The sequence below is a fragment of the Pseudorca crassidens genome, chromosome X (genome assembly GCF_039906515.1).
Source record: "Pseudorca crassidens isolate mPseCra1 chromosome X, mPseCra1.hap1, whole genome shotgun sequence".
Classification (NCBI taxonomy): Eukaryota; Metazoa; Chordata; class Mammalia; order Artiodactyla; family Delphinidae; genus Pseudorca; species Pseudorca crassidens.
Genome location: NC_090317.1, coordinates 134,681,853 through 134,698,810, shown reverse-complemented (window position 1 = coordinate 134,698,810; position 16,958 = coordinate 134,681,853). Strand labels below are relative to the sequence as shown.

The 16,958-nt window shown below is 64.2% G+C and overlaps 1 protein-coding gene across 7 annotated transcripts in view; it reads right to left on the bottom strand.

Annotated features, from left to right (window-relative positions):
- Positions 1-841: 841 nt before the first annotated feature.
- LOC137217461 (serine/threonine-protein phosphatase 2A regulatory subunit B'' subunit beta-like) overlaps positions 842-16,958 on the bottom strand; it is a 53,039-nt gene continuing 36,922 nt past the window's right edge. For 6 of the 7 annotated variants that reach the window (XM_067724325.1, XM_067724332.1, XM_067724327.1 and 3 more), the window contains exons 3-13: positions 15,688-15,791; positions 15,347-15,449; positions 14,554-14,628; positions 12,940-13,026; positions 11,652-11,850; positions 7,035-7,083; positions 6,411-6,500; positions 5,782-5,957; positions 5,030-5,148; positions 4,836-4,942; positions 842-1,596 (exon numbers count right to left, since the gene is read on the bottom strand). In XM_067724325.1, the coding sequence (XP_067580426.1) occupies positions 1,446-1,596; positions 4,836-4,942; positions 5,030-5,148; positions 5,782-5,957; positions 6,411-6,500; positions 7,035-7,083; positions 11,652-11,850; positions 12,940-13,026; positions 14,554-14,628; positions 15,347-15,449; positions 15,688-15,791 (1,260 nt within the window). In that variant the 3' untranslated portion in view covers positions 842-1,445. The remainder of the gene's footprint in view (positions 1,597-4,835; positions 4,943-5,029; positions 5,149-5,781; positions 5,958-6,410; positions 6,501-7,034; positions 7,084-11,651; positions 11,851-12,939; positions 13,027-14,553; positions 14,629-15,346; positions 15,450-15,687; positions 15,792-16,958) is intronic. The other variant, XM_067724326.1, reaches the window with a different exon arrangement.

The window sequence follows — 16,958 nt, the reverse complement described above, 5'->3', positions numbered from 1 at the left end:
CCTGGGACGGCCCTTTAGGAGCAGAGGTGCCCCTCTCCGGGGCACCTTGTGCAGACCCCGCGTGGTCAGTGCACCAGCCCGGGAGGGGGCTCCGGGCGGGAGTGCGGCTGGCCTTGCCCCCGGCCGTCTTCACGGCCCCAACAGCCATGGCAGGTGAGGGTCCCCCGTCCGCTTTCTGGGGACTTGCCAAACTGTCCTTGAACTGACTGGGAACCACCCTGTGGGCGGCCATGTGGTCTCGGTCACGTGGCCCCACGTGGTCTGGCTATGCGGGGGCCGGCTCCTCTCACCGCCGGCCCTGCCGTGGGCGCGTCTTCTGTCCAGCGCCGCGGGCCCAGCTGCAGAGTGGACAGACTCATTCCCTGAGGTCTGCTCAGCGCCCAGACCTTAGACGACCTGTTCCTGGCCTGGGCAGGGGGCTCGTTGGCCACCTCCCCCTGGACACGCAGGCCGCGCCCTCCCTGTAAGTCTCAGGTTGGTGCCGACTCAGCCGGGCGGACCCGGGGGTGGCCCGAGCGGCGTGGAGGGTGGGTGTCGGGGCCTCCCCGTGGTGTCTGCAGGGAAGGCTCGCACCCCCTCACGCGCAGTTCAGAAGTGACCGTGGGCGAGAGTGGCCATCGGGTAGTGTCAGCCCCACCACCGTGGCCAGAGGGTCAGGCTGTGAGAGCCCCGCGGCCCAGGGCCTGGGACCTGCGCCCCCGGCTCCTTGCCCTGAGGGCCTCCACACCCTGCGGTCTCCCCACAGTGACACCACCGTCTGTCCCCACGTCCCTCCGTGACCCGAGTTCGGAATCCCCGGCCGCTGTGTCCGTTTTTGCCCCAAGGTGAGCCTGGGGCTGAAAATCTTTAAATTCTTTATTTGAAAATACAAACGTGATCTCATGAAACGTTTTTAAACTGCTCTGCACGGCAAATAAAACTCAACTTTACACATGCTGTACACAAAAACAATAAAAGATATGCTGATGTGGGCGCTCCCTCTGGGGGAGCAGCTGCGGCCGGGACAGTGGCCCCTGCGGGGGCGCCCACGGGCTCCTGGAATGTTCCTGACGACCACACCCCTCCCCGAAGTCAGCGCACATCCACGACCGCAGGCAGATCTTCTGGGGCGGCGCCTGGTTGCCGCTCAGCCAGACGACGCGAGCCTGCAAACACCTACACTGGGAAGCTGGACAGTGGGGCCAAGGTCACCCTGACGGCTGGGGACGCTGGGGCGCGTGCGTCCTCACCGCCAGGCTGGGTCTGGGGCTCTCGCACGCGCGTCAGCTCCTCCAGGGCGGGTGGGGACCCACCTCAGTGACCGTGACCACCTCTGGCCAGCTTCTGTGCTGAATAAATAAGGTCTCTCCATACAAACGCACTTCACTTTCTGTAAAAGGGCTCAACAAGCACACAGTTCTGCTCCTGAGGCAGAGGCCGCGTTCACGCCCCACGGAGGCCACAGGTCACGAGGGCGGCAGGTCGTCACCCCCGTGCTCGTACTCATATAGCTCGACGGCGCCCAGGCCGGTTGGCACCTCGAAGAAGGGCCTCTGGGCCAGCGGAGACCGCAGCGCGCTCAGCTTCTGGTCCACGGGGCTGAGCTCCGCCTCATACCTGCAGGGAGGGGCTTGGTGAGGATGCGGGCGGGCGCGCACCCCACCTGTGCTCCCCTACGGACAGAGGTGCTGCTGGCAGCCCCCCGACGCGTGAGCGCAGGACTGCCACGCCGACGACCTCCTTGCTGAGTCCTGCCCGCGGGGAAAACAGGCACGTCCTCCACCCAAACTCCTCCAGAGGGTGGGTGGAGGCACCCTCACTGTTGCAGGAGGCCAGCGTGACCCCGGTGCCAAAGCAGGGCACAGTGTCACAAGAAAGTGCAAGTAATCTCTGCAGCACAGTCCAAGGACAAACGAGAAGGCCCACGAACCGTGACCAGGTCTGTCACGGGAAGGCAAGGCCGGCTCAACCACAAGAACCTCGCTGTATCTGTATCGGCAGACGACAGGCGAGGAGCCATCTGGCCAAGGCACCTGACAAAGGGCAGGATTCAGAGTCTCTGCGGACGGCGGTGAAGCGGGGTGTCCGCAGGCTGGGGAAGCACGTGGGCGGAAACATCCCACAGCAGCGTCACGCTTCCCGGGCAGCGGGGGACTCCACACCTGACGTGGATCAAGGCCAGGCCGTCTCCCTTCACCACTTTCCTTCAGCATCGTGCTGGGTGGTGGGGGAACCGCAACGAGGGGAATAAACCGTATTTCTCTACATCACCAGTGAACTGCGGGGATGGAGACTTTAGCAGGACCTTTCCAACGCCGAAAACGATGACGCACTCAAGTACAAATCTCACAAAATACGCGTAAGATCCATACACTGGAAATTACAAGACACTGGCAGGAGAAATCAGAGACCTAAATAAACGGAAAGAGTGCTCTGTGGATCAGGAAACTCGATGTCACTAAGGTGTCGCTGTACCCAGAGCGCTCGTTCCTTCCTCAGAGTCTCAGCTTAATATTGTGTAGAGACAAGCTTGTTCCTAAGCGTCCACATCAAAACAAAGGAACCAGAGCAGCCAGCACCACGCTGAAGGGTGCAGGGTCTCACCACGCAGAGGCCGGGTTACCTCGGAGCTGCAGGAAGCACAGCCGGGGGTGGGGCGGCAAGAGGCCAGCCACACCAGTCACGGGACAGACGGTCCCGAGACCAGCTCACAGGTGGTCACCCGGTCACGGTGCCAAGTCTCACCATGTAGAGACCCGGCTCAGCCCAGTAAACGTTCCCCAGGCTCTTCCCGGACAGTCAGGCCGACTCTATATGATTCACACAGAAGCCAGAGCAACTGGAGTGACCCAGACGATTCTGGGCAAGACCAGAGTCGGAGGCCTCGCTACGTGAGTCCACTGCCCCCACCCCGAGGCCACGGCAGGCGAGACGGCGTTGCACTGCTGGCTGGACAGATGAGCGTCAGCAGAACCGAAGGAACTCACAGACAGACCCCACAGACACGGTCAACTGATTCTCCACAGAGATGCTGACCTGGGGGTCTTGCGTTAAACTGGACATCCACGTGCATAAAGAAATAACCCGGACCAGACCCCATGCCCCGCAGGGGAGGTCACTCAGAGCAGACCACAGACCCAGCGTAAAGTGGAAAACGCTGAAACATCCAGAAGGGTCTCTGTGGCTTTGGATTAGGCAATCCTTTCTTACACGCGACACCAAAGCCCAGCCCGTAAAGACAAAGTGACAAATGGCAGTTCATCAAAGTTCACAGCGTCTCCTCCGTGGTACACAAGGTTAGGAGAAGGAAGAGATACACCACAAACCGCTGGGAAATACAAGTCCCCTCCCTCCGGAAGGACTTGTATCCAGAGGTAAAGGACCCCTGAGACTCGATCAGAAGGAAACAAGTCACCCACGATGGGAAACAGACAGAAGACAGAGCCATTCACCAGAAAAGGGCAACAAGGACACGAACAGCTAAAGCCAGGGTGCAATCCTGCTGCACACGTCCGAGTGGCTACAATTTAAAAAACAAGCCAACCGTAACCACGGCAGAGCCGGCAAGGCTGTGCAGCCGTGGGAACGCACGCCCAACGCTGGCGGGGACGCAAAGTGGCGCAGACACGTGGGAAGATGGGTGGGCGGCTCGTGGAGGTAAAGGTGCGTCTGTCTACCAGGTGACCCGGAACCCCCCGCCCAGGTTCTGAGCCAGGAGACGAGCGCTTACAGCCCCACAAATCCAGCTCGCACAGCTCGACACCAGGGCCGGCCACACGTGCCCAGGCCCGAAGCAACGGACACCAGCAAGCCAACGTCCGTCGCTGCTGAGGACGCGGCCAGGTGTGAAGGGGCCCAGCTCCTGACGCGCCCAGGGACCCGCAGAGCTCTCGGAGGCCTCGTGCTGAGAGCAAAGGCAGGCATGCAGGGGCTGTGGGGTTCCACCTCTGTGACCTTCTGGAGAAGGACCACCTGGACCAAAGACAAGGCCTAAGGGTGGGCGGGATCTGGGGTGATGGGCGTGCTCACCCTCCTGCCCACTCGGAACCCCCTCAGGATGGTTCCCTGGGCAGGCAGAGCTGCTATCAGCAAACTGAAGCCCCCCCCTCAGAGGCAGAGGGTGACCCTCAGGCCCTGGGCTCCACCGCCACCCCATGCACCACACGAGCAGCCGTGCCAACCCCAGCCCCGGTGCCGAGCAGCCCCGTCAGGGGAAGAGGCAGGTCGGGAGGCTGTGGGCGGGGGTCCGAGCCCGCCAGGGACGCAGGCATGAACACTGGACCCCAACACTCCTCTACTGCAAGGCTGCTTTCAAGCCTGAGGACCAAGGCCCTGGGGGAGACGCCCAGTCCCCAGCCCCGCTCCCCTCAGCTGTCCACACCCGTCAGCCACGGGGGAGGAGGGACATCGTCGGCAGACGTGCCCACTGAGCTATAGCCATGCTCCCCGACGGGAGACTCCACGAGGGGCTGCCGTGCCGGCTCCCCCGGCCGCCCCTCCGCAGGGGTGGGGTCTGCGCCCCTCCAGCCGCCTGTCGGTCCCACCCGCAGAGGGCAGAGGGAGCTCAGGAGACGGAACCCTGGGAGAGCCCGTGGGAGCCGGGGAAGGAACTACCTCAGCAGCAAGCCCTTCCGGGGTCAGGGCGGCGTGAGGCCGGGCGGTGGGGAGTGGGGCGGGGGGCTGAGGGCCCAGCCTCCGTGGGTCCCTGCCCTCCGGGGGGACAGCGGCACGTGGAGCGGGGCAGGAGTCTCTTGCCTGCGGCCTCAGGCCTCAGGCCGTGATATGGGGCGAGTGTCCCCGCGCCCCCCAGCGGGCCATCCCCGCGTCCCAGGCCCCCATGCCCGCCACACCCTTACCCGTCCTCCCAGGGCTCCCCCATGGCCTCCTCAGCCACCAGGATGTCGTACTCCTCAGCGGCGTACCTCTCCCAGTCAGACAGCTCGGGACCCTCGCTCTCGCTCTCCTGCGGGAAGCATGCGCGTCGTGTCACACAGGGCGGGGGGGAACCCAGAGGTGCCCCCCTGCGCCCCCTCCACGCCCCCCTACTCACCCTGAACAGGGAGATCTGCTCTCTCTGCTCGTGGTCCAGGTACTTCTCGATGTTGAAGAAGGTGTCGAAGAAGACACTGGCCAGCTTGCACCTCTTCAGGTCGTGAAGCGTGATCCTCCCTGCGGGCGAGGGCGGCACGTGAGCACACGCGGCTCCCACGCACGCCCAGGAGCCACGTCACCTCCGTGCGTGCGTGCGTAACGACACGCCTTAGGACACGGCACCCCCTGCCGCGAACCAGGCCACGGGAGAAGCCCGTGGGGTGGAAGGGGTCGGGAGACAGGGCCCAACACAGCGAGGGCCGCCCGCCAGTCACCTGAGGGCGGGACCCAAGCTGCCCTGGACCCGCGGACATGGGGCAGGAACCCGCAGCCAGGGCAGGAAGGCCCAGGCCACCATGGCCCTCGGTGACGACACCTGAGACCAGGGTCCAGGACACGGACGCACGACACCGACTAAGGCGGGTGGGTTCGGACAGACCCTCCCTTTGACCCTGGAAGGTGTCCTGAGCGCCCCCGGACAGACACACCTGGTGGGCTCCCGGCTCCCACACCCACCAAACACAGCCCGGGGGCCCCAGCACAGGCCCTCTGAAGTGCCCACACCAGGGGTCCCGGGCTTGGTCTCCCCACGTGGGCCCTGAAGGAGCTCAGGCACAGGACCACGGGGCTGGGGACCACCTTCCCAGCCCCCGAGGACCCACTCCCCCGGGGTGTCCCTGTGCCACTGGGGGACCCGCCCCCCAGCATCACCTTCGCTTTGGGGCTTCACCAGGTCCAGCATCTGGCACAGGCAGTCCTCAAAGGGCAGGGCCTCAATGGCCATGCTGTCCAGCCGGCGGCACTGCTCCTCATAGAAGTACTCCAGCTCGAACATGGACAGCACCCCGTCCCCATCCAGGTCCATGCAGCGGAACCAGTACTCAATGCTGTGACACCGGGCCACGGTCAGCATGGCCGCCCAGGACGGACCCCACCACCCGGGGACCCCTCCCCCAGTGTGAGCCCCGCCTGGGACGGACCTCACCACCCGGGGACCCCTCCCCTGGTGTGAGCCCCGCCTGAGACAGGCGCCACCCCCTGGGGACCCCTCCCCCAGTGTGAGCCCCGCCTGGGACAGACGCCACCCCCTGGGGACCCCTCCCCCAGTGTGAGCCCCGCCTGGGACAGGCGCCACAACCCGGGGACCCCTCCCCCAGTGTGAGCCCCACCTGGGACAGACGCCACCCCCTGGGGACCCCTCCCCCAGTGCGAGCCCCGCCTGTGTCTGACCTTGCTCAGGTGGATCACGGAGCGGGGGCGCCCTCGCTCAGGGGTGACCAGTAGCCCCTGCTTCTAAGTGTTCTAGCAAGTGGAGCAGAGGACAGCTGCCAGACACTCACCTGGTCGGGGTTTTCTTGTCTTCCTCGGAGATCAAGAACCAGACAAAGTCAGCGTAGCTTATTTTTCCTTCTTTCTGCACTTTTTTCCCTCTGGATTCAGGGCCGAATCGAGAAACAAAGACTGCGTCAGGGAGAAGCAGCCTGAGGACGGGTCCCCGCCCACCTCCCCCGGGGCGTGGGGAACCCTGCGTCTGGCCCAGTCCTGTACCCTTGGTTCCTACTCGGGACAAGGCCTGAGACAGACCATGTGACCCGGAGGAGGGTCCCTGGGGCCCAGCTCTGGCAGGAGCAGCCGCCACGGTCACAGCCTCAGGTGCAGGGGCCTGTGTCCCCCGACTCACGACCTCGTGGCAAAGGCGTGTATGTGTCCCAAGCTACGACCCCGTGTGACAGTGGCGTGCCCCTTACATGTGACCTCATGTGGGTGGCACGTGTCCCTGACTCGTGACCTCGTGTGACAAAGGTGTGTACGCGTGTCCCTAACCCACGACCTCACGTGACGATGGCACGCACTCCCAGAGCACGGCCACCTCACATCAGGAGCGAACGAGTCAGGTGCGGACGCGCGTGCGGAACGTCAGCCCACACGCTGACAGGACCAGCTAGCTGAGCGGCGGGCCTCACCGCGTCACGGCTCCCGAGAAGATCCTCTCGATCATCTTGGTAGATATGGCTGCGAAAGAGGAAGCAGGCCGTGAGCCCCGCACGCCGCTCCCGGCCCCACGTCGCAGCCTCGCAGGCGGCTGGGCGGGCTCAGGTCTGAATGCCGAGACCCAAGCCCAGTCAGGCGGAACCCTCAGGACCCAATCTCCTGCTCCCGGCCTCCCTCGGGCGCTGCCCGGCACGTTCCAGTCCAGGACCTGAGCCCAGAGCAAAGCGAGAGTGAAGAGCTGGCCCAGGGGCCCCAAGACAGAGCGGGCGGTAAAGGCAGGACACACACGTCCGCCCTTGCAGAGGCTCTGCCTCCAAACACTCAGTCTGCTGTGATCAGCACACAAATGCATCCAACCCCCAGGTAACTAAGAGGATAAAAGAGTGAAAGACACCAAATTAGTGGGCTGGGGCTGCCATAATGACGGGAGGCTTCAACAGCACACGTTATTTCTCCCCCAGTCCCGGACGCTGGAGTCTGAGATCCAAGGGTCAGCAGGGCTGGTCCCTCCCGAGGCCTCTCCCCTGGGCGTGTAGACGGCCGTCTCCTCCCTGGGTCCTCACAGGGTCGTCCCTCTGCGTGTGTCTTGACCTCCTCTTCTTATAAGGACACCAGTGCTATGGGATCAGGACCCACCCTAGTGACCTCATTGTACCTTCGTCCCCTCTTTAAAGACCCCATGTCCAAATCCAGTCACATCCTGAGGTACCGGGGGGTCAGGGCTTCATCGTGTTAATTTTGGGGACACTTTTCAGCCCATACCCGAGACCTATAACCACAAAAATGGAGAAATAAAGACAAAGTGTCTTTTCCCCCAAGTCATCCTGCCTCAATGAAAGTCACCTCTAATGGGAAATGACTGGATGGTGTCAGAGGCTGAACAGTGTTTCTCAGAAAGACATGTCCACGTCCTCACTCCTGGGCTGTGAACGGGACCTTATATGGAAACAGGGTCTCTGCAGATGTGATGCAGTGAAGGGTCTGAGATGAGGTCCTCCTGGATGAGGGTGGCCCTACATCCAATGACAGGGTCCTTCTAAGAGACAGAAGAGGAGAGACACAGACACAGAGGAGAAGCCCCAGGAAGATGGAGGAAGAGACGGGAGGGAGACGGCCACAAGCCCAGGGCCTCCTGGAGCCCCCAGAAGCTGGAAGAGGCGGGAAGGACCCTCCCCTGGAGCCCCTGGAGGGAGCGCGGCCCTGGGACACCTTGACCTCAGACGTCTGGTCCCCAGGGCTGGGGGAGGACGGATTTTAAGCCCCTGATTTGCAGTCATCCGATACAGCCGCCTCAGGAAGCCCCTCCTGGATGACAGTCCTTCATAAATGTGTTGATTCTGGACCTCTGGCCTCAGAACTGGGAGGATAATTTCCTGTTCTTTGAGGGTCCGCGCCACCCCCCGCCTGCCACGACGGGAGCCCCAGGGAACTGGACAGCTGACTCAGACTCACTGCCACGACCGGCAATCTGAGAACAGAACCTGCTCGTCCGTGGGACACGGGAAAGGTCAGCTCTGCCCCTCTGCCCCTTCCTTCCCATGACGTAAGGAGGACCCCTGCCGCTTCTCGTGCAGGACCTGGTAGGTTAGGAAGCGGCAGAGGGACGGGGAGGGACGCATCACGGCGCTCACGTCCACAGCGGGGGGGCTGTGCCCGAAGCCACCCAGTGTCCTGTGCTGGCCGCAAGACCACGGTCCCCACAGTCAGTCGTGTCTCGAGGCCACAACGCCACCAGCCTTTCCTGGTGACAAAGCCCTAACACCAGCCCCACGAGATGCCCTGACGTGAGACCTCGACGGGGTGGACACAGGGATGTGGGCACCAGGAGAGAGCCGTGGGGACGGGCGGGGACAGGTGACCCCCGATCTGGGGAGCCACGTGCCAGCCACCACGGGTCTGCGCCTGGAGCTATTCCCGAGATCACAGAGGCAGTTGGAGTTGAGACCAGGCGTCGAATTTAGGGACGGAGTTGAGAGAGACCCACGTCCGCTCAGGCGTCCACACGCCAGCGTTCACGGCACCCTCGCGAGGCCAGTCAGAGAGATACAGCAAGCAGACGGTGCGCTGGGGAGCTCACGTCAGGGGACCGTCCGGGTCCCGTCGACCAAAGACAAAACATATGCCCGGAGGATTGAGAAATTCGGTCGTGCGTGTGGGTACATGAAAAATCCGTTATGTGAAAACGTGCAGTCTTAAGAAAACTGTTTCTAAAACTAAGAACCCGTGGCGCACTTAAATTCTGGTCCACTCTGCACCCTGAACATGTGATTTCTTGTCACGGGAGGTGGGAGATGATCATTTTCTCTTATCCCAGAAGCATTTACACTGGATCCCCCGCTGCTCCTGAGCTGTGCGGAGGCCAGAGTTCCCCTTTTCAGGCCCCTCTGCGATGAGAACGCAGGGAAGCTCAGACAAACCCAGAAGCCAGAAGTGAAATCTCTCAGGGAACTGCGTCTCTGCTCCGCCGCTCCCTCCCCTCAGGACGACTACTGGGGGGCCACCGCTGTCCGACCCACCACGGCCCGAGAGGCCCCGAGCTGGAATTTGGCCTTGGGACGGTGCCCCGAGCCGCCCACGCAGACAGAGCACCGTCCACCCCACGGACGGGCGCTCGAGGCCCCGACACAGAGCAGGAAGCCGCGGGAGGAGGGAGGGAGGGGAACGCTGCCCCACCTGCAGAACAGGTGTTTGCTCAGCTACGGGAACAGCTGCTGGGAGCTCAGGGCGGCACCCAGACTGGCCCACACTGGGGCTCATCAGGAGACCGGGCATGAAATGATGGGTGGGGTGGCCCCCAAATACCTGAGGACAAATGGAGGGGAGGTGGGGCGGGGAGAGCGGGGGGATGGACGGATGCGGCCTGTGTGTGGCAGCCACTACCTCTACTCAGGACGGGGCTCCACGCCCCCAGAGAGCGCCTCCACCAATGGCAGGGCCTGTGCATCCCGGTCCCCGTGCCTCCCGTGCTGTGACCTGCGTACGCCCCGGTCCCCGTGCGTCCTGTGCTGTGACCTGCGTCTGCCCCGGTCCCCATGCGTCCTGTGCTGTGACCTGCGTCCGCCCCGGTCCCCGTGCGTCCCGTGCTGTGACCTGCGTACGCCCCGGTCCCCGTGCGTCCCGTGCTGTGTCCCGTGCTGTGACCTGCGTCTGCCCCGGTCCCCGTGCGTCCCGTGCTGTGACCTGCATACGTCCCGGTCCCCATGCGTCCTGTGCTGTGACCTGCGTCCGCCCCGGTCCCCATGCGTCCCGTGCTGTGACCTGCGTACGCCCCGGTCCCCGTGCGTCCTGTGCTGTGACCTGCGTCTGCCCCGGTCCCCGTGCGTCCCGTGCTGTGACCTGCATACGTCCCGGTCCCCATGCGTCCTGTGCTGTGACCTGCGTCCGCCCCGGTCCCCGTGCGTCCCGTGCTGTGACCTGCGTACGCCCCGGTCCCCGTGCGTCCCGTGCTGTGTCCCGTGCTGTGACCTGCGTACGCCCCGGTCCCCGTGCGTCCCGTGCTGTGACCTGCGTACGCCCCGGTCCCCGTGCGTCCCGTGCTGTGACCTGCGTACGCCCTGGTCCCCGTGCGTCCCGTGCCGTGTCCCGTGCCCGCCCCGTTCCCCATGCGTCCTGTGCTGTGTCCCGTGTCTGTCCCGGTCCCCACAGGTCTCGTGCCGTGTCCCGTGCCCACCCCGTTCCCCATGCGTCCCGTGCCCGCCCCGTTCCCCATGCGTCCCGTGCCGTGTCCTGCGTCCGCCCCGTTCCCCATATGTCCCGTGCCGTGTCCCGTGTCCGCGCCATTCCCCATGCGTCCTGTGCTGTGTCCCGTGTCTGTCCCAGTCCCCGCAGGTCCCGTGCCGTGTCCTGTGTCCGCCCCGTTCCCCATGCGTCCTGTGCTGTGTCCCGTGTCTGCCCCAGTCCCCACGCGTCCTGAACCATGTCCCGTGTCCGCCCCGGTCCCCAGGGTCCTATACTGTGTCCCGTGTCCACCCCAGTCCCCACGCGTCCTGTGCCATGTCCCGTGTCCGCCCCAGTCCCCAGGGTCCTGTGCCATGTCCCGTGTCCGCCCCGGTCCCCAGGGTCCTGTGCCGTGTTCCGTGTCCGCCCCCGTCCCCATGTGTCCTGTGCCATGTCCCATGTCTGCCCCGTTCCCCACGCATCCTGTACTGTGTCCTGTGTCTGTCCCGGTCCCCACGCGTCCTGTGCCGTGTCCCGTGTCTGCCCCGTTCCCTACGCGTCCTGTGCCGTATCCCATGTCCACCCTGGTCCCCATGCGTCCTGTGCCGTGTCCTGTATCTGCCCCTTTCCCCACGCATCCTGTGCCGTGTCCCATGTCTGCCCCGTTCCCCACGCATCCTGTACTGTGTCCCATGTCCGCCCCGGTCCCCATGCGTCCTGTGCCGTGTCCCGTGTCCGCCCTGGTCCCCAGGGTCCTGTGCTATGTCCCTGTCTCCCGTGTGTCCTGTAGGAGGAGACCAGAGGCAGGACAAGGTTCAGGCCTCGAGGGTCAGGGGAGGCAGCCACGCTGGCCTCCCTGGAGACGCAGGAGCCCGGCAGGGCAGCGCCCGCCCCAGTGCTGTGTCCCCGCCGCCCGCAGGCCGCGTCCTCACCGTGGTCATTGTGCCGGGCCAGGTCCTGCGCGTCAATGAGCAGGTCGTGGTCCGTGTCCAGCTCCCAGAACTTGCAGTAGATGACGTAGAAGTGCTCGTAGGAGAAGAACTCCGTCAGCTGGTTGATGTCCACCTCGTCTTCCAGGAGTGCCACGTTCTGCCAGGACACACCCAGAAAACCGCTGCCAGGAACCTCCGGCTGCAGCGTGGAGACGGGCCTCCCGCAGGAGGGACACCCCCCAGGAGTCTCACGTCGTGAGGGCGGAGGGTCAGAGCTGGTGGAGACCTGCTTGAGGGCTGGGAGCCCAGCACCCAGGTCGGGGTGCGCCCGGTCAGGTCTGCGAGACTGCAGCACGGAGCAGCCCAAGCACGTACGCTCTCGCGGCCGGGGGCTCCTGACGCGAGCGGGTCAGCCCGCGCTTGTTGACACACACACGTCCACAGAAGCCGGGTGCACGGGGGTGGGGCCATGCCTCCGGGATGGATGAGGGGAAAGGAAGGGTACAAGACGAACGGAAGAAGAAAAACGGTGGGCGGGTGGATAAATGAAAGGCAGGAAAATGAACGGATGATGGACGAGTCGGGGGATGAAGGATGGATGACAGGTGGGCAGATGAACGGGGTGGCCGCTGAGAAGGTGGGTGCTGGAGGGAGGGATGGAGGGAGGGAGGATGGGAGGGGGGAGGGAGGGGTGGTGGTGAGGGATGGAGGGTGGGATGGTGGACAGATGGATGACCTAGGAGTTGGTGTAGCGATGGGTTACTGGTGGGGGCTGGAGGGATGAACGAGAGTGTGGGTAGACGAAGAAGTGGATGATGGGTGGGGGATGGATGCAGGCACAGGTGATAGGTTGCTGGAGGAATGGGTAACGGCCGGGTAGATGGACAAGAAGGTGGACGACGGGTGGGTGGACTGGCTGGGAGAAACAGGTGATGCGTCAGTCGATGGAGGGACGGGTGACAGGCTGGTGGGTACAGGGAGAGACGACGGGTGGGCGGAGGGGTGGGTGGACCGACGGATGACGTGTACGTGGGTAAAGATGCACTGCTGGCGTGTGGGTCGAGAAATGGATGACGCCGGGGAAGGGAGGGAGGGAGGCGGGGTGGGGTAACGAGGACGGCTGGGTAGACGCGTGCGCTGACCGCTGACAGGCTGGTGGAGGGATGGGGGATCGATGCGAGCCAGGTGCAGGGATGGGTGGATGGGTCGTGGTGGAACCTGGGGAGGACGGATGAGTGGGCGGGGGCATGCAGAAGGCCCTGTGTCCCCTCGGCCAGCCACCACCCACCTGCAGGAACGTGCTCCTCCGGAGCTCTGCGCACGTGATCCTCCCGGACCAGGACCTGTTGACCGTGTAGAAGATCCTCTGTATGACCTGTAGGAGGAGGCCCGTCGGCTGAGCACCGGGACGTGGGGGGCTGGGGGCCCTGCACGTGACTGTGCAGCAACCCCACGTGTGGTGCTGCAGGAACCCAGCCTGGGACCTCGCCTACGAGCTCCTGCCTGGCCTCACCAGGAGCTCCGCACCCTGGGCTGCAGGGCCCCATGTCGCCAGCAGAGGGCGACCGCCCCACATGTCACCAGACCGGGGCGGGAGGTGGGGGGGAAGCAGCCCCGCCTCCAGCTGCAGGGAGGACACAGGTGGCAGGAGAAGTGGACCTGCTGCCACATGTGGGGGGATGTCCGGGTGAGATGGCCGCACCTGAGCTGGGACAGCACAGGCACGCAGTTCCTGCGTGGCTAGGAGCCCTTATTACACTGCGGGTGGTTTGAGAGACTGCCCCGAATGCTTCCGCGGACACTCAACTGACCACTGAATGAAAAACGTTAACTTAAAGCCAGAGAGTGGCCCCTGCCCCCTGCACAGTTGAGGCCCACCTTGGCCACGGGGCTCAGCTCCGCTCCCAGGTGGGCATGTCCCCAACTGTGATACCCCTCACCTGTCCCAGGGCATCTGCTCACCTGTCCTCATCTGAGACGTCCCCTCGCCTGTCCCTGTCACGGGCTGTCCCCTCACCTGTCCTCCCAGGGCATCCCTGCCAACCTGTCCTCGTCTGAGACATCCCCTTCCCCCGTCCCTGCTGGAGGCTGTCCTCCCACCCCCCGGACGTGCCCTGCCTTGTCCTGTCTGCGCAGGGAGGTCGGGGCATGGGAACGGAGCACCTGGCGCACAGCCCCGTTCACACGCAGCACTCCCTGCTGCCGCTGGAATGAGGAACGGCTCCAGGCACCGCTCTTCGGAGACGGGCCCTCAGGGCGATGCAGAGCGGTGAGGGGGTGGAGGGAGGCCTGGGGAACCACGGGCACGCGGACTGCCATGAGCATGCGCTCCGCGACGCACGACAAGCGTGCCCCCGGCCGGCGTGCCACGGGGCTGCCGCGCCGCCCACCTCCACCTAGAGCCGGAGGGCCGTCCTCCCCGGGTGCCCTCTGACCAGGGCGGGGGCGGGGGATGGGCCATGGGGTCCTCCTGTCCCCAGGCCAGGCCGGCATCCCACCTGCAGCGCTCAGAGCGCCGTGCTCCAACTCGCTGGGCGTGCTCGCCTGGACCCGAGGAGACCCGGCCCTCAGGAGGAGGGGCCCGGGTGTCCTCTGAGGCCCCTCCTGCCCAGAGAGGGAGACCGCTGGGTCTCTGGACGTCCCCTCGCCTGCCCCGCCCTGTCCGACCCCGGGGCACGCGGCCAGGACCACCCAGGCTCTCGCTGAGCGCGCCCAGCTGGGGACCCAGGTGGGACACACAGCCCTCCCCGTGCCCGAGCCCCACGCCCGCCTCCTGGTGAGAAAGCGGGCCGTGAAGGGCCACAGGTCCGGGGCTGGGTGTCCGTTCCCTCACGGCGGGCCTGGAGCCCGGGCCTCAGGCGCCCACGGAAGCCACAGGGGCAGCGGACGTGCTCGTACTCACCGTGGTGATGTAGCGGGAGTGGAACTCTGACGCTTCCTTCAGGAATGCCAAGCCCGGGTGGGTGTTCACCACGTCCTGCACACAGGGGATGGGACACGGCCCTGGGATGTGCCGCCAGGCCCAGGGATAAGAACGCACGTGTCCACCAGCAACATCCAGGTTCACACATCCAGCCACAGAGCCACTCACGCAGCATCACCCCAAACACACGGTTACAAGAAATCACATCAAATTAAAGGATCACACAGAATCATCTGGGCCACGAGCTAAGGAAGCAGGCCACCTCTCGCGGCCGAGGGTAATAACCTGACACATGTAAATGTATAAAAGACCACCGTGCAAGTCCATCCCAGATTCTGAGAAAGAAAATTTGCGATATCCTCACTTAACAGAGCACTGCAGTCCCAGGAGCCCTTTAAGTCACTTCTATTCAAATGGTTTTGGTAACTTCGGTTCCTCCGTGTTCACGGGGAACACGCGGGTAACCGGGGACCACCTTCGATTCCCCTCTACAAGATGGAACATAGAGCGCTAAATAAAACCGTGTTTACATGAACTGGAACGGCGTTTGGAAACGAGCATTCTGCAAACCGCGGCCGGCTTCTCGTGGGCGGCCCAGCCCCGAGGGTGCTAACCCCTGTCCGGCTCCACGCTCCGCAGGCTCAGGTGTGGAGCTGTCCACACCGCCCTGTCTCTCACGCGGGTTTGGAGGGCTGCGTGGAGCCAGCTTCGGGGAGCCCGCCCGCCTCCGGGGTGTAGACACGGGCGCGCCTGCGAGGAGGGGGCGACCCACCTGCAAGAAGGGGATGAAGTCCTCCTGCGCCAGGGAGCTGCCGCCGGGGCTCACGAGCAGGTGGACGAACTTGGCCGCGTCATCATGACAGCTCTGGAGCATCCTGGGCGACAGAGGGCACTCCAGCTGCACCCCACGCGCGGCCACAGGCCCCTCCCCAGACTCCGGGGTCGGGTGCTCCGTGAGGACGGGCACAGACGGATGGGGCCCCGCAAGGGACACGACGGACGTGCCGGGCACCCCCGGACATCCGTCTCAGTCCCTTACTGTCCCGGCCGCAGGAGCGCCGGCCAGTGGAGGCAGAGGCAAGGCCGGACCACCACTCCCGCCCCGGGACTCACTTTCTCCACATGGCGACGAACTTGTGCACGGAGACGGAGCCCGTGCGCTCTCCACCGGCGCCGCAGAAGAGCGGCCCCTTCCAGTAGAGCGGGCAGCCGCAGGCCTGCGGGGGGAAGGGTGGGGGACGACACAGGGTTAGCGCGCCCTGGCACCCCGGCTGCCCGAGCCCCCGAGGCGCTGGGAGCGCACCGCGTGCACACAGCCCGACCGCGCAGCCCAGCGCCTGCGCCAGCCCCAGGGGCCTCCAGGGGAAGGGGCAGCCTCTCCCAGCTGTCACTCCGGAGACGCTGACGGAAATGGCGCTCCCGAGCCTGGGGCACAGACCACCCGCCCCAACTGGAGGTGTCACATCGGCAGCTGTACAGAGGCGACGAGCACGTCTCCAGCCCTGGATGTGCAGCACCTCCGATGACGCGTCGGGACGGCGTAAACGACAGAGAATGTCAGGAGACACTCGGGGTGCAACAAGGACGAGGCTGTGACCCGGGCACATCTCAGGGGTCCAGGCGACCGCAGGGCTGGCGTCCACAGCTGTCAGCGCAGGTGCTGACCGGGAAGCAGGCGGAAAACCCCCGCTCTGAGCTTCCCTCCCGTAAACACAGAAGAAGAAGGGCGGAAACAACAAAGGCTGAGAGAAGAGAAAAAGAGAGCAGATACGCGACAGAGAAAGTCAACAAGGCCGAGTCAGCTCTTTGGAAAGCTTTTAAGCAAGTAATCACCCCTCAGCAACACTCCTGGACAAGCAGAAAAAGGAAACGCGTGCTCCGCACATCAGCGGTCACTGCAGAGCCCACCAGCGCTTGACAGACAGGCAGTGGACACTCCCAATAACTGGAGGCCAGGAAACGTGACGACTGCAGGGCGGACTCCTTGACTAATGAACGTGTCTAACCAGAACTGACAACGGACATCCAGACGGTTCTACATTTCAAGAGACCGAACCCGTGGCTTAAAACCTTCCCACTAAGAAAATCCCAGGCCCAGCTTTAGGGAAGAAATCACGTGGATGGTACCCACACTCTTCCAGAGAATGGAAACAAGGGACGTCTCCCAACTCCTATTACGAGGCTGCACGTCCTGGACCCTGACACCTGTAAAGGGAGATCAGGCGCCCTCAGCTCCCAGGAACAGAGATGCCAACATCCCACACAAAGCCAGGCTGGCAAATTGAATCCAGCAGTGAAAAAACAAGAAAAATCACAGTGAAACAAACAACAGGCCAGGAAACTTAAGAAGAGGAGGGAACACAGCACTGTAATCAGGGGCGTAC